The sequence below is a fragment of the Hordeum vulgare genome, chromosome 7H, assembly GCF_904849725.1.
Source record: "Hordeum vulgare subsp. vulgare chromosome 7H, MorexV3_pseudomolecules_assembly, whole genome shotgun sequence".
Classification (NCBI taxonomy): Eukaryota; Viridiplantae; Streptophyta; class Magnoliopsida; order Poales; family Poaceae; genus Hordeum; species Hordeum vulgare.
This window is the reverse complement of record NC_058524.1, coordinates 452,409,977-452,422,179: the sequence shown is the minus strand read 5'-3', so window position 1 is coordinate 452,422,179 and position 12,203 is coordinate 452,409,977. Positions and strand designations below refer to the sequence as shown.

At 43.4% G+C, this 12,203-nt stretch overlaps 1 protein-coding gene across 3 annotated transcripts; it reads right to left on the bottom strand.

Annotated features, from left to right (window-relative positions):
* Window positions 1–721: 721 nt before the first annotated feature.
* LOC123410028 (spermine synthase-like) lies at window positions 722–6,329 on the bottom strand. 3 transcript variants are annotated; one of them, XM_045102900.1, is made up of 12 exons: window positions 6,213–6,329; window positions 4,694–4,911; window positions 4,537–4,581; window positions 3,741–3,817; window positions 3,529–3,651; window positions 3,224–3,328; window positions 3,061–3,133; window positions 2,820–2,891; window positions 2,485–2,680; window positions 1,597–1,726; window positions 1,409–1,483; window positions 722–1,137 (listed from the first exon to the last, which is right to left on the bottom strand). In XM_045102900.1, the coding sequence occupies exons 2-12, from the start codon at window positions 4,878–4,880 to the stop codon at window positions 1,063–1,065; spliced, it is 1,158 nt and encodes a 385-aa protein (XP_044958835.1). In that variant the 5' UTR covers window positions 4,881–4,911; window positions 6,213–6,329; the 3' UTR covers window positions 722–1,062. The 3 variants fall into 3 exon arrangements, with proteins under 3 accessions (XP_044958835.1, XP_044958837.1, XP_044958836.1); XM_045102902.1 differs by lacking the exon at window positions 6,213–6,329 and adding an exon at window positions 6,080–6,205; XM_045102901.1 differs by lacking the exon at window positions 6,213–6,329 and adding an exon at window positions 5,756–6,003.
* Between the last annotated feature and the right edge of the window lie 5,874 nt (window positions 6,330–12,203).

Genomic DNA, 12,203 nt, shown 5'->3' with positions numbered 1-12,203 from the left:
CCATCGCCGAGACAAATCACCGAACACCTGGCGCGCGTGGTAGACGCGCAGCCACCCATATCCCCGCTTGCTTGGCCGAAACGCCGAAAAAGCTCGCCAGAAGCAGGGGGCGATGCCGCGGCGAACCCTCTCTTTCTTGCCAGGGAGATGGCCCTTCTAGCGACGGTAGGCAGATGGGCGGCGCCGGGATCAGCACGGCGGCGAAAGGTGTTGTGCGCGGGGGGATGAATCTAGAGGTGGAAAAAACATTTTTCGTCTCACAGTGGTGGCCCACATGCCGTTTTACCTTCCATCGGAGCCCCCAAGCGCCCCAGTGCACTGGGTTCGGCCTAGGATTGTGTGGCCAAAAAATGGATCGAACCGGCGAAAACATCGTCATGGGGACCCGTCTGGGAGGATTTTTCAGCGCCGGCAAAAAAATAATTCCTGAGGGGCTTGTTGGGGTTTTTTCCGCCTCACAGTGGTGGCCCACGTGCCGTTTTACCTTACATCGAAGCCCCCAAACGCCCCAGTGCACTGGGTTCGGCCTAGGATCGGGTGGCCAAAAAATGGACCGAACCGGCAAAAACAGCGTCCTGGGGACCCGTCTGGTAGGATTTTTCGGCGCCGGCAAAAAAATAATTTCTGGTGGCTTGTTGGGGGCGCCGCTATAGATGCTCTAAGGCAATACGATCACGCTGATCATTCTGTTGTATATATTAAAAATATCCCAAACGTCTTATACTTCAGAACAAAGGTGATATTTCAGAAGCTCATAGCCGGTCCTGGTACTTGCACCACTAGAGCTCACGTAACAATGAAACATCATACGTACATGGCACAGATCAGGTAACGCATCACAGATTCCCTTCTGTCCGCTCCTTTATTCACTAGCTGCAACACACCATACACACTCAGTGACACTCTACTCTCGGTTCTGCCACGCAACTACGCTGCAGCACCACACAATCATGTACCTATTGAAATAAAATTTGGTAATAAAGGACAGGCGTGGAACGTGGATATACAGCGCGGCGGGTCTCGTGGGGGAAGATGGACAACATAGGGGTGTTTGTCCCTGGTCTAGGAAGCGGTGATAGCGCTGTCCCGCATTACCTTCATCTTCACTGGTTTCGCCGTTGGCTTCTCCAGTTTCTCCTGTCATGGGTTGATATAGCAAAAAGACCAATGAGTTCTTCAATTGCAACAATCTGAATTTACTAGTCTGCAGGTTTTTCTTTCTGCAAATCACTAGTCTGTAGATCGAAAAAGCTCATTTTCATGTCAATTGAAATTTAGTTTGTAAGTTATAAATAATTGCCGCAATCAGTTGGAGCCTAGACCCTCCCTGTTTGCGAGGGATGAAAGATACAAAACACTGTAAAGGAACAAAACGCAGACAAGGGACGAGTAACTATATATGGCTTACCTTTTCAGTGGAAGTGTTATATGCCTCCAGCTCCCTCTTTACAAATGTTGGCAGAATAAAAGCAGCCCTATGAATCTGTCAAACAAGAGAAAAGGAGTTGATGTCTAACTACTGAATTGAAAATTCGCTATTGCAAATCTTGCATCCCTGTGGCAATAAAGAGCATCTTTTAAGGCAAAAGGCGAAACCTCTGAATTGTAAAATCTCATCTCTCGTCCATCTTTAGTAGCTCCTTCAATCTTCTCGATTGGATTCACAGGAGTCAAGAAGTCCACCGGTGGACCTTCCTTCGCGCATAGCAAAAATCCGATGACACCACTAAAAATTCAAGTATTTAGATGGTTAGCTTATATACATATGAAATGGGTACCCATATAAACAATAAGCAGCTACAGCTAACTGATAAATTACTTATACTCTGCACCACCAAATGTTAGGAAAGGGGAAAAATTGAGCATCAAACATAGTCTGATTGTAAGCATACACTAATATACGTATGCACCTCCGACATCGGAGTGCCAAAACATGCAGTGAGCAGAGTCCACCTGCTAAAATGGAGATAGTGGTAAGGAGTATCCTAGAAGGGTCAGTATGCTAATTGGCTAACCTACACCCAATTTCTCCATTCAGTTGGCAATGAAGACTAGTAGAGTATAATAAGTATTTCAAACGATTGATTTTTTTTCCAGCTTCTGCTCAACCTCACGAAAATTAGGAGGACATTTTGCCTGCACTACTTTAAGTGCCAACAATAACCACTTCAACTTGGCAGCAACAGATATATAGATGAAATAACTTGCATTCTGTACAGACGATAATATGAGCATGATATCATCTCAACTGCGGACTGTGTTCTTCATATATTTTTATTTTCAGGAATGCTTCACAGGTAGTGCTACGATATAATTGGGCATGACTTTGTATTCCCAAATACACTACTTTCTAAGTATTTGAGATTTCAGCAGAAATTGAACAATAAAATAAAACCTGAAATACGCATGCACAAATATAACAAATGGATACATAGAAGTGAAAGGAGAAAAGTCTAGAACAGATGATGCAGAGAAGTAGAGCACCTAGGATATGTTGGAACACTTGCCCAGGCATAGTGCACGCCGCCCTTGAATACCTCCCGACAGATAGAAAGCATATCCTGGATTAGATGTGTGTGCAGCCACATACTTTCAGCTAGATTAGACAGAACGCCGCCAGGCTTTAAAGCCCTAGCAATTGCCTGAAAAAAGGGCTTCTCCACAAGTTCCTGGGCTGGCCCTGTAAATGTGACGTGAAAGAAAATTTCAAGTATCTAAATGAAAGAACCATGTAAGTCAACCCTACAGGAATGAAATTTTGATCTCCTTAATCAAAATGAAAGAGCTGCAGGTATGGTGTAGTAATAGCAAGAACTCACCAATTGGATCTGATGAATCAACAATAATGGCATCGTATTTTCCTTCTGGAGAATTTCTCAAGAACTCTACAGCTGCAAAAGAAATGCAAGTTTGCTATGAAATTTACAAGAATCAAGACCAGCAGTCAGCAGACATGATGACAAGTTTGAGATGCTATAAAAGAAGGGATTATGTCTATGATCTGTGAACATTATACAGAATAATACCACAAGCTTAACAACTTCTTAACTCTTAACATACCATCGCCAACATGAAGTCTGACACGAGGGTCTTTATATCCAACATATAGACGTGGGAAAAAATCTTTACAAACCTGCATCGATTTGAAGGCATACATCAGAATACGATTATTTTAGATGTTAGATGATTACACTTCAAAGCAAAATCAAGAGATGGTTCTTACATCAATAACTAGCTGATCAATCTCACATATGTCTATACTCTCCACTGAATCATGCTTGGCTATTTCTCTTAGTACACCACCATCACCACCTCCGACAACCAAAACCTGCATGAGAGTAAAGTGAAATTTTTTTGGTATGAAGATTTCAGCGACTTTATAGAAGAATCAATGTGACCACTCTAAATAATTCAGTAACTGCACATAAAAAGAAGATTCTGTCTGTTGGAGTATATGCTCCAGTTCAATTTAAATGGTAAATCCAATAAGTTGACAGCATATTTTATGGCTTAAAATAAAATACATACATTTTTAGGAGATGGAATTGAGCACAGTGCAAGGTGAGTAACCATTTCCTGGTATGCACATTCATCCTTGTCAGTCAGCTGAACAATTCCATCAAGCACAAGGACATTCCCATAGGTTGAAGACTGCATACACAACGTAACACGTTATACATTACTATGTCTGGCAGACTCAGAACAACGTACGTGCACACAATTAGAAGATCAAGAATAACCTCGAATACTAAAACTTCTTGGTATGGCGATTTTCCCTGGTACAAAATCTTCTCTACTTTCAACGAATGAGCCTCCCCTGTATAGAAGAAGTAACTCTGGTTACAACACTGACCAGCTCAAGCAAGTAAGTTACTTCAGTATTATACTGGGTAGAGATCAAGGAATTTTCAAAGACAATGCGCGCACTAGAAATAGCCGGCATAACCAGAGAAGCAAGATGGTGCAAAGAACTTCAAGCAGTAAAACCTATAATGCCATTTCATAACTTCAGATATGTAATCTACTTTTTTTTCCTGGGCGGGATGGAGTGTACTACAAATCTTCTAGGGACACAAATGTTGATCTTTCAGGCCCCATATCTACTTGGATAATGCGACCCGAAGTACAAACAGGAATTGCCAAGAAAAGTGAAATGAATACTCGGCGTTCAGTTCATAACATATCAACCTGGGATGTATTTATGATTAGTACATCACGGAATCACTGCATTATTTTGGTGGGAAGCGATTGTTATTTTCTAACAGTGAGGCTGTACCAACAGATTCCATTCTGTAAACCGAACAAGTAGGTTACATTAAAAGCTAGGATCGATGGTATAGTTACCATCCAGTTCCTTGAAGAAAACACTCTTACAGTTTCTGCCAGGAAAAAGGTTACAACAGATCTGAATGTTTAGGAGCATTTTAGAAAAGCTTATATCTGTGAAAAAATTGTAACTTTCACAGTAAAAGGGACAGCATTTGCACAAGGAATGTTTGAGAAAAAACATGGATGGAATATGAATCAAGGAAATACCAGGCCACATTGGATTGTTGAAGTACTGCGCTTTGCTTGGTTTACCTGAACATACAGCAAATTGGTTTTCGATATCAGAACAGCAGAAAATGTGCATGCCTCTACATTTATCGTTCCTAGAAATGCAATAACAAAGCACCAATCAGAGCATGCATACCAGAGCGCGAGCGGGTTCCTGTGAACCACCCGGACACCACAGTAGCGTGGCACTTGGCCTCAGATTCTGCCACAGCAGCTTGCGCCTTGACACAGCAAGGAGGCAATGGCTTGCGGGAGCCATCATCCCCAGTCCCCTTTGTCTGTACTGCCGCTGCAGAAACATTTCTTGCGCCTCCACCCTCCATGAACCCTGTTCCCCTTTAAAGTTCCCAGCCTCTGGATCAACAGAACAATACAAGGCAGGCAACAATGAGAAAAACAGACAATGGCCGGGAATAACTTTCTTTCACTAGGTAATCAACAAAGGCACAAAATTACTTTACAACCACGAAAGAGGAACAAATGCTCAGGTGCTGACCGTGGCATTCAAGCCAACTACTACTAGTATTATAATATGCGATCAACATGAATGAAAGGAAACAAATTGAACTATCGCCTTGTGCTCATGCTTTCACCATCTCAGTTTGAGGCTTCAGCTGGGTGCAAGGCTTGTTTTGATTGCGGTTGTGGCTGGCTTACGAATGTTTGAAGCTGTAGTAAAAAATCCAACAAAGTTGGATAGATTATGTATGCTACTCCCTCCATCCCATAATTCTTGTCTTAGGTTTGTCTAGAAATAGATATATTTAAATACTAAAACGTGACTAGATACATTCATATCTAAACAAATATAAGACAAGAATTTTGGGACGGAGGTAGTATTTTCCGCCCCCTAACATATACAGTATTCTGGAACAGAAAGTGTAGATAAGGCATGACTGGAAACTTGATTATACAACAAGAAGACAAACAAGACAGAACACAACCCCATATAATCTATGAATCAAATAAATCCAGATTCGTTTTCTCACAAAGATGCAGAATCTTTGCGTGCAGCCACCACTAATAAAATCGGAAAAATGCCGGAGGCGCCTTTATATGAATCATCGAATAAAGTAGAGAGGCTAAATCGAAGTGGAGCAGCCAGTTCAAACTCCGAGAAATGCAATGGTGCAGGCAGGCAGGCAGATCGAAGTCGAAACACGGCCAAGCAGAGGCACTGACACAAAGGAACAAGCACCTGGCGTGCACCCAGAAAGAAGACGACGGGACGGCGGCGGCGGTGGTGAAATAAACAAACGGCGTCTTTTGTTTGGTGGTGAAGAAAGATACAGTATCTCCAGGAGCAGGTCGGGCTACAACCTCGTTCGGGGGACTCTGGCGTGGAACGGAAGAAGACGAAGAAAAGGAAACAGGAAACATCTGCCCGTGTGTCCCGGGGCTGAATATGAATGGCCGCTTGAGTTGCCGGATTTAAGAGCACCGACAGCAGCGGAACAATTCCACGGAATCTGTAGGGCTAAATCGAAAATGTTTGCACAGCCTCTACATGGAGTCCTCTCACCTCTGGCGTGAGAGAGCACCCGGAAGAAAACCTGGACGCGACGGAGCACCGCCGTGGTTGGGAAGTGAACCTGGGCAGGCGCCAGAAGAAGAAACGAGTGCGCACCTAGGCTAGGAGCTTTTCTAGCTCTCACCTGTTGGACGTACACGCGGACGGCGGAAGAGGACGACGTGCCGCTGCTGGGAGCGAATGGGAATGCGGTGGCCGAGAACAGGAGAAGCTTAAATAGGCGATCACCTGCACTCCTGCGTTCACACTCATCTTTATCGATGCACACGCGCATACACTATAAATATAAAGCTGATACTCCTTTTGTTTCTAAATATTCGTCGTTGAAAAAAACTAGACTAGTTTTATGATACAGAAGAAGTAATAATGAAAAATATCATATATTAATATCATGCATATTTTAGAATTAACACGTGCATTCCGTAAGTCGTAATCAACAGGAGCGTCGTATTCCGCTGGAACCTAAAATAAATTCTGAAAAATATGAACACCGTTCAAATTCTACCGAAAGGAATGTGATTAGTACACTGCGCGTGACTGGCCCTTCTTCTGGTGCCGTCCACGGTAGGTAGATGCAGACGGGACGGGAGCACCAAAGAAACGAAGGGCTCGTGCTTGATTTCGACGGCATTAAAAGGACGGAATGCGATGCTCTCCTTGAGATAACCCGACCCCAAACCGTCCTGTGCCAAACGGATTGGATGTACCTTTCATGTGAGGTGTCTCCTCCGCATCCGGTTCTTGGAGGAGAAAAGGGACGATGTCCTTGGCCACGGAAAGATGCCTGCCTACCTCCTTTTTCCTCCCTTGCATGCCACTCAACTCAACACTCAAGAATATGGCAACTCATTCAGGCCGCAACTTTTGCTGCGTCACAGTATGCACGCCTTCGGTTCCCTTGTAAAACGAGCGCGCTGCTAAATTTGTTTAGAGCAACTATAATAAGGTACAGTCAGCAGGCTATAAGGATTAAAATACTACTTCCTCCGTTTCAAAATATAAGACCTTTTAAAAATTGTACTATAAACTACATACGGATGTACATAGACATATTTTAGAGTATAGATTCACTCATTTTGTTCCGTATGTAGTCTTCTAGTGAAATGCCTAAAAGGTCTTATGTTTTAGAACGGAGGGAGTATATTTTTGATGAGTTGGATAAGAGAGAAGAGGAGAGAGAAGGGAAGCGGACTCTTCGTGAAGAGCCAACTCTAGCACGTGCTCCTGGGTGCTTTGTGGAAATGAATGGTGGGTCATATATGATAAAAGTAGTACTCTTTTATAGCTAACTATTGTACGAGCTAGCTATAAGATAGACTATAAGATGGCTTATAGCCAGCAGTTGGCTATACTATTAACCATGCTCTTATCGCTCAATAATTGTTCTTTTTAAAAAAAAAGGAGGCCTAGCCCCGGCCTCTGCATCAAGCGATGCATGCAGCCATATATTAAAGTAAATCAAATCTTCACAAAGTACAAATACGTCGAAAGCAACAAAGTGCTAAAATAAGAGATACATGGCGAACAACGCGCCCAAGCCGGAGAAGACTAAAAGATCTAGATGCCTAAACACCTATCCTATTAATATGACGTCATCCAAACCGGTTGAAGATACCCTGTGCTACCATCTTCCAACGGACACACCCAGTAACCATAGGCTCCCTGGCTGCCAGCGGAGTTAGTAACGACCATGTGCGGATCAGTGCGGTAGTTCTGAAGATAACCTGCAGAAAGTGAATATCACGTAGTCTGTTAAAAACCAAATCATTTCTGCTGTTCCATAAAGCCCATAAAAGAGCACATGCTCCGACACGAATAGATTTGGCCAATTGAATATCAACTCCCTGTAACCACGTTCCAAATAACGAGTTCAAATTAACAAGAGGAGGGATGTTAAAAGTAATGTGAATCGAGCGCCAAACAAGTTTAGCCATAGGACAATCGAGAAAGAGGTGTTGAATACTCTCTACCCTTGGACAAAAGCTGCATCTGGGGCTACCCTTCCAATTCCGCTTGGCCAGATTATCCTTTGTTAAAATAACTCCCTTGTGTATAAACCACAAGAAAACTTTAATTCTAAGAGGCACTCTGACCTTCCAAATATGCTGGGTTTTTGGAATAGGTACCAAATCAATGAGATCAAAATACATGGATTTAACCGTGAACATCCCATTCGATGTTAAACTCCAAGAAATTGGATCAATCCTGTCAAAAAATTAACCTCCATTAACCTTCTAACCAGATGCAACCAGGAGACCCATCTATCACCAATTAAAGATCTATGGAATTGAATATTAAGGGGTATCTCACGAAATACTGCCGCAACGGACACTTGTCGGCGTTGGGCAATATGGTACAACCGCGGGTATTGAAGAGCTAAAGGCGAATCTCCTAGCCAAGAATCTTCCCAGAATCTAGTCAATTCACCGTTACCAATGATAAACCTCGTTCTGTTGAAGAAAGAGTTTTTCACCCGCATCAGACCCTTCCAGAACGGCGAGTCTAGTGGTCTAGCCGTAACTTGAGATAAAGATTTGGAGTGAAGGTACTTGTTCGTCAGAATTTGTACCCACATCCCTTCGGATTCCATAGATAATCGAAACAACCACTTGCTGAGAAGACATCTATTTTTGGTCTCCAAATTTTCGATTCCTAAACCTCCTTGTTCTTGTTAATTGTTGTTAGGCTGAAACCAAACTTTTGCTGCCCAGAAAATTTCGACCGATATTTGAGTTTGGGCATTTTTCTGTCCCCAGCCGGCCTCCTCTGACACATCCATCCAACCCGATACGCTCCGCCGCATTTCATCTCCTCCGCCGCTTCAATGGTTCCACTCCGGCAAGCAATTAGAATAAAATGGAGGGCGGTTTCGGCCGCCTTGGCGGTACCCCTCCTTCGGGCGGTGCAAGTGGTGCCAGCGTTGGTGGTGCGACGAGGTCTTCATTGCCATCACTGGAGGACTCCGCCTCCCACGAGGAGTACTTCGACGACGATGACGAGCTCACCATCGACGACGACAACGACGATGACGATGTGAACGAGCTCGCTGCAATCACCGGCGAGGCCAAGTTCTTGCTAATTGAATTATTCCTTACCAATATATATTGTATCTATCCTGTCCGAGACATTTCTGAAGTACATAATCATTTTCGGCGGCACCCAAAACTGGTTTTGCAGAACGAGTTTCCCCGGAATTGCTACAGATGCTTTGCTAGATAGAGTGCATGCCTTCGAATCCCTTAAAACGAGCGCACAACTAATTTTTCTTCACGGTCGACAAATATTAGCCAGAAACCAAATATTTGGACACAAAACACATGTGTGTTGCTTGGTAAATAAAGAAAAAGAGGCCCAAAAATGGAGACAGTGTGGGTGCTAACTCTGTTTTTTTTAGTCGCAACTTAAAAATTTAAATGTAATACTATCATTTATTTAAATTTTAAAACAATAAACCCTATGAAAGAATGATGTATAAAAAGGGGAAAAGCTTTTAAACAATCTTAAGGTGACGCCTTCTTTTACCAAAAGTGTGAAGTACGAATCATGTATTTTCGCTTGAGATGTTCAACACATATATCGTCCGTAACCACATAAAAAGCAGCGCCAAAAAATAGATTTGGTTTCTCTAAACAAAAAGACAAGCATGGCTTGATGAGGTTGCATGGCTTGCATGGGTTAATTAATGAAGGTAACCTATGAATACAAGGCACGGATTTTTGTCTCTTGAAGCATATGGTCCATGATAAATAATATAATCAGAAAAATGTAAAAAAATCCGAGTTTTCGGTAGATATTCATATTAGTGTAGAAAGAGTGTTTGCCAATTTTCATGTCATATGTGATGGCAGTGCTTCATTGGTGAAAAAAATAGGTGTAACACTTGGAGTTCAATTTTTTTTGCACATGTCAAAATGCTTAAGTTATTCCCCCAAAATGCATGTACCATTTGGGTGTGACAATGAACACATCTACTTTTTTCAAAGTGTTTTGACATTTGTAAAATCTATGTTTGGCACACGGGAGCATGTGCTCCCTAGGGCCAAAATGAATTTCCAATGAATACATGCATGACTTATGATATCACACAATTTTGATTATACGACTATTGATAATTTAGGTGATGTGAAAGGGAAAGTCATCTTCTGCTCGTGAGCTCATTTGAGCTTGGGATAAACAGTAAAATTGAAAAAAATAAAAAAACATTCAAAAATTTATAAATTTTGTTTGGTGCAAACATTGATAAAAGTTTTACGTGCCCATCAAATTTCATCTTGAAAAGACATCGTGGAAGTCATGGCAAAATAAAAACAAAATCATCACTTCAAAATGCTTTCGAAAATAACATTTTTGGAGCATCAATTTTTGTTGTCAGGCCTTCCAAAAATGTGATTTGAAGATGAAATTTTATGATCACATAAAATTTTGTCAATGTTTACACCAAAATAATTAACATTTTTTGATTTATTTTTATTTTTCTTAATTTTACTGTTCATAGGGCTCATTTGAGCTCGAGCACAAAATCTTCACTTCCACGTGAAAGCACATATGTGTGTTGAGAAATCCTAGTGGTGAGAGCTAACTATTTGGATAGAGAAAACTATGGGACGTTTTGTCTCGGCTGTCTTGGCTAGGAGATGTGATGAAGGTGAGATACTGATTTAGCTGGGATTTTATCCGTGTTTGCTGCAGTGCGTGTCTTGTGGGCTTCTACATTAGTGTCATTCTTTACCACCTTATCTAAAACATGGTTATCTGTTTGTTCACTTTAGAAGGTCTGCTTTGGTCAATTTAGAGAAACCGACGCTTGGGGTCGCCCAACTTTTGCAGAATTTAGGCTCGTGAAAATCAGGAGAGAGGCTAACAAAATGGCACACGAGATTGCAAAGTTTGTTTAGTGCTCTTCCTAATGGTTGTGTCCGTGGATGGTGTTTCATCATACATGACAGCTTCTATAATTGTATGAAGTTTGCCAAATAATATATGTTTTTTCTAAAGAGATGGTTTAAAATTGTTACATGTTAAATGCAAAAAGAACATCTTGGTTTATTCTCTTTCATGGTATGCTGATAACATTACAACATAAAGTATCCACTGCTGGTATTAAGGAAAATAGTTTTTTTACATCTGTGTCCATCATTTCTTAGCTTTACTCATTCATTCCAACGCTTTTAATATTTGCTCATTTTTTTTCCATTCCTTTGTTTGAAAACCTCACAAATGGTCACACGGGAAGATGTCGTTGGGTCAATGGTTTGACCGTTAACTACCGACGAGTGGGACGGTGCTGGACTGTGTCTCCCGTCGGACCCGACGAGCGAGTCCGGCCCGCCCCATTTCCGACCACAAGGACGCTGAATGGACACACACACGCCTTCGAACTACCCCCACGTCCCAAAGTAAATGCGCACGCACGACGGGCCTCGGTCCTCAGCCATTCATGTTCGGGTCGTCGTCCTTCTTTAAGTGGAAACCCGTGGACCAGCCAGTCCACATCATTTTCCACCCTTCTAAAGCGAAGCCTGCCCCCTACACCCCCGACAGGATCTGCAAACCCTAGCCCGCCGGCGACAAACCCTAGCCAGTAGCCACCATGGGTATCTTCTCACAGTCCGGCTCGAGCTCCACCAAGAACAAGGGCAAGGCCCCCGCCGCCCCTTGGCGCGCGCTACCCCCGCTCTCGTCTTCCGTCCACCTCGACAGCGGATTGACGTCCCAGTGCACCAGGCGAGGTGGCACTCGGAGCACCGCATCACTCTCCCCTACCTCAACATGGTTCTGCCACATGACTGGCACTTGGATCCGGAGAGGATCCCGATGCCGGCGGTGCCACGGTCAGCGCGGGCACATGCGGAGGAGGTGAGGCGCCGGCGGTAGCAGCTCATGCCTGAGTAGTGGCTCAACCCGGCTTACGCTGAAGACTCTCCCGATTGGGAGGTCTAGTTTGCGTTTGAGCATGAGGAGCAACACCGGCGTGGGGTCCGCGGCGTGCGGGTTGGCACCCCGCCGCCCCTCATCGTGCGCGATGAGGACAACGAGGCGGAGGCCTCGTACCAGGAGGAGCTCGCAACCGCCCTCCGTGAAAACGAGGAAGAGCGGCACAAGGAGGAGAAGGAGG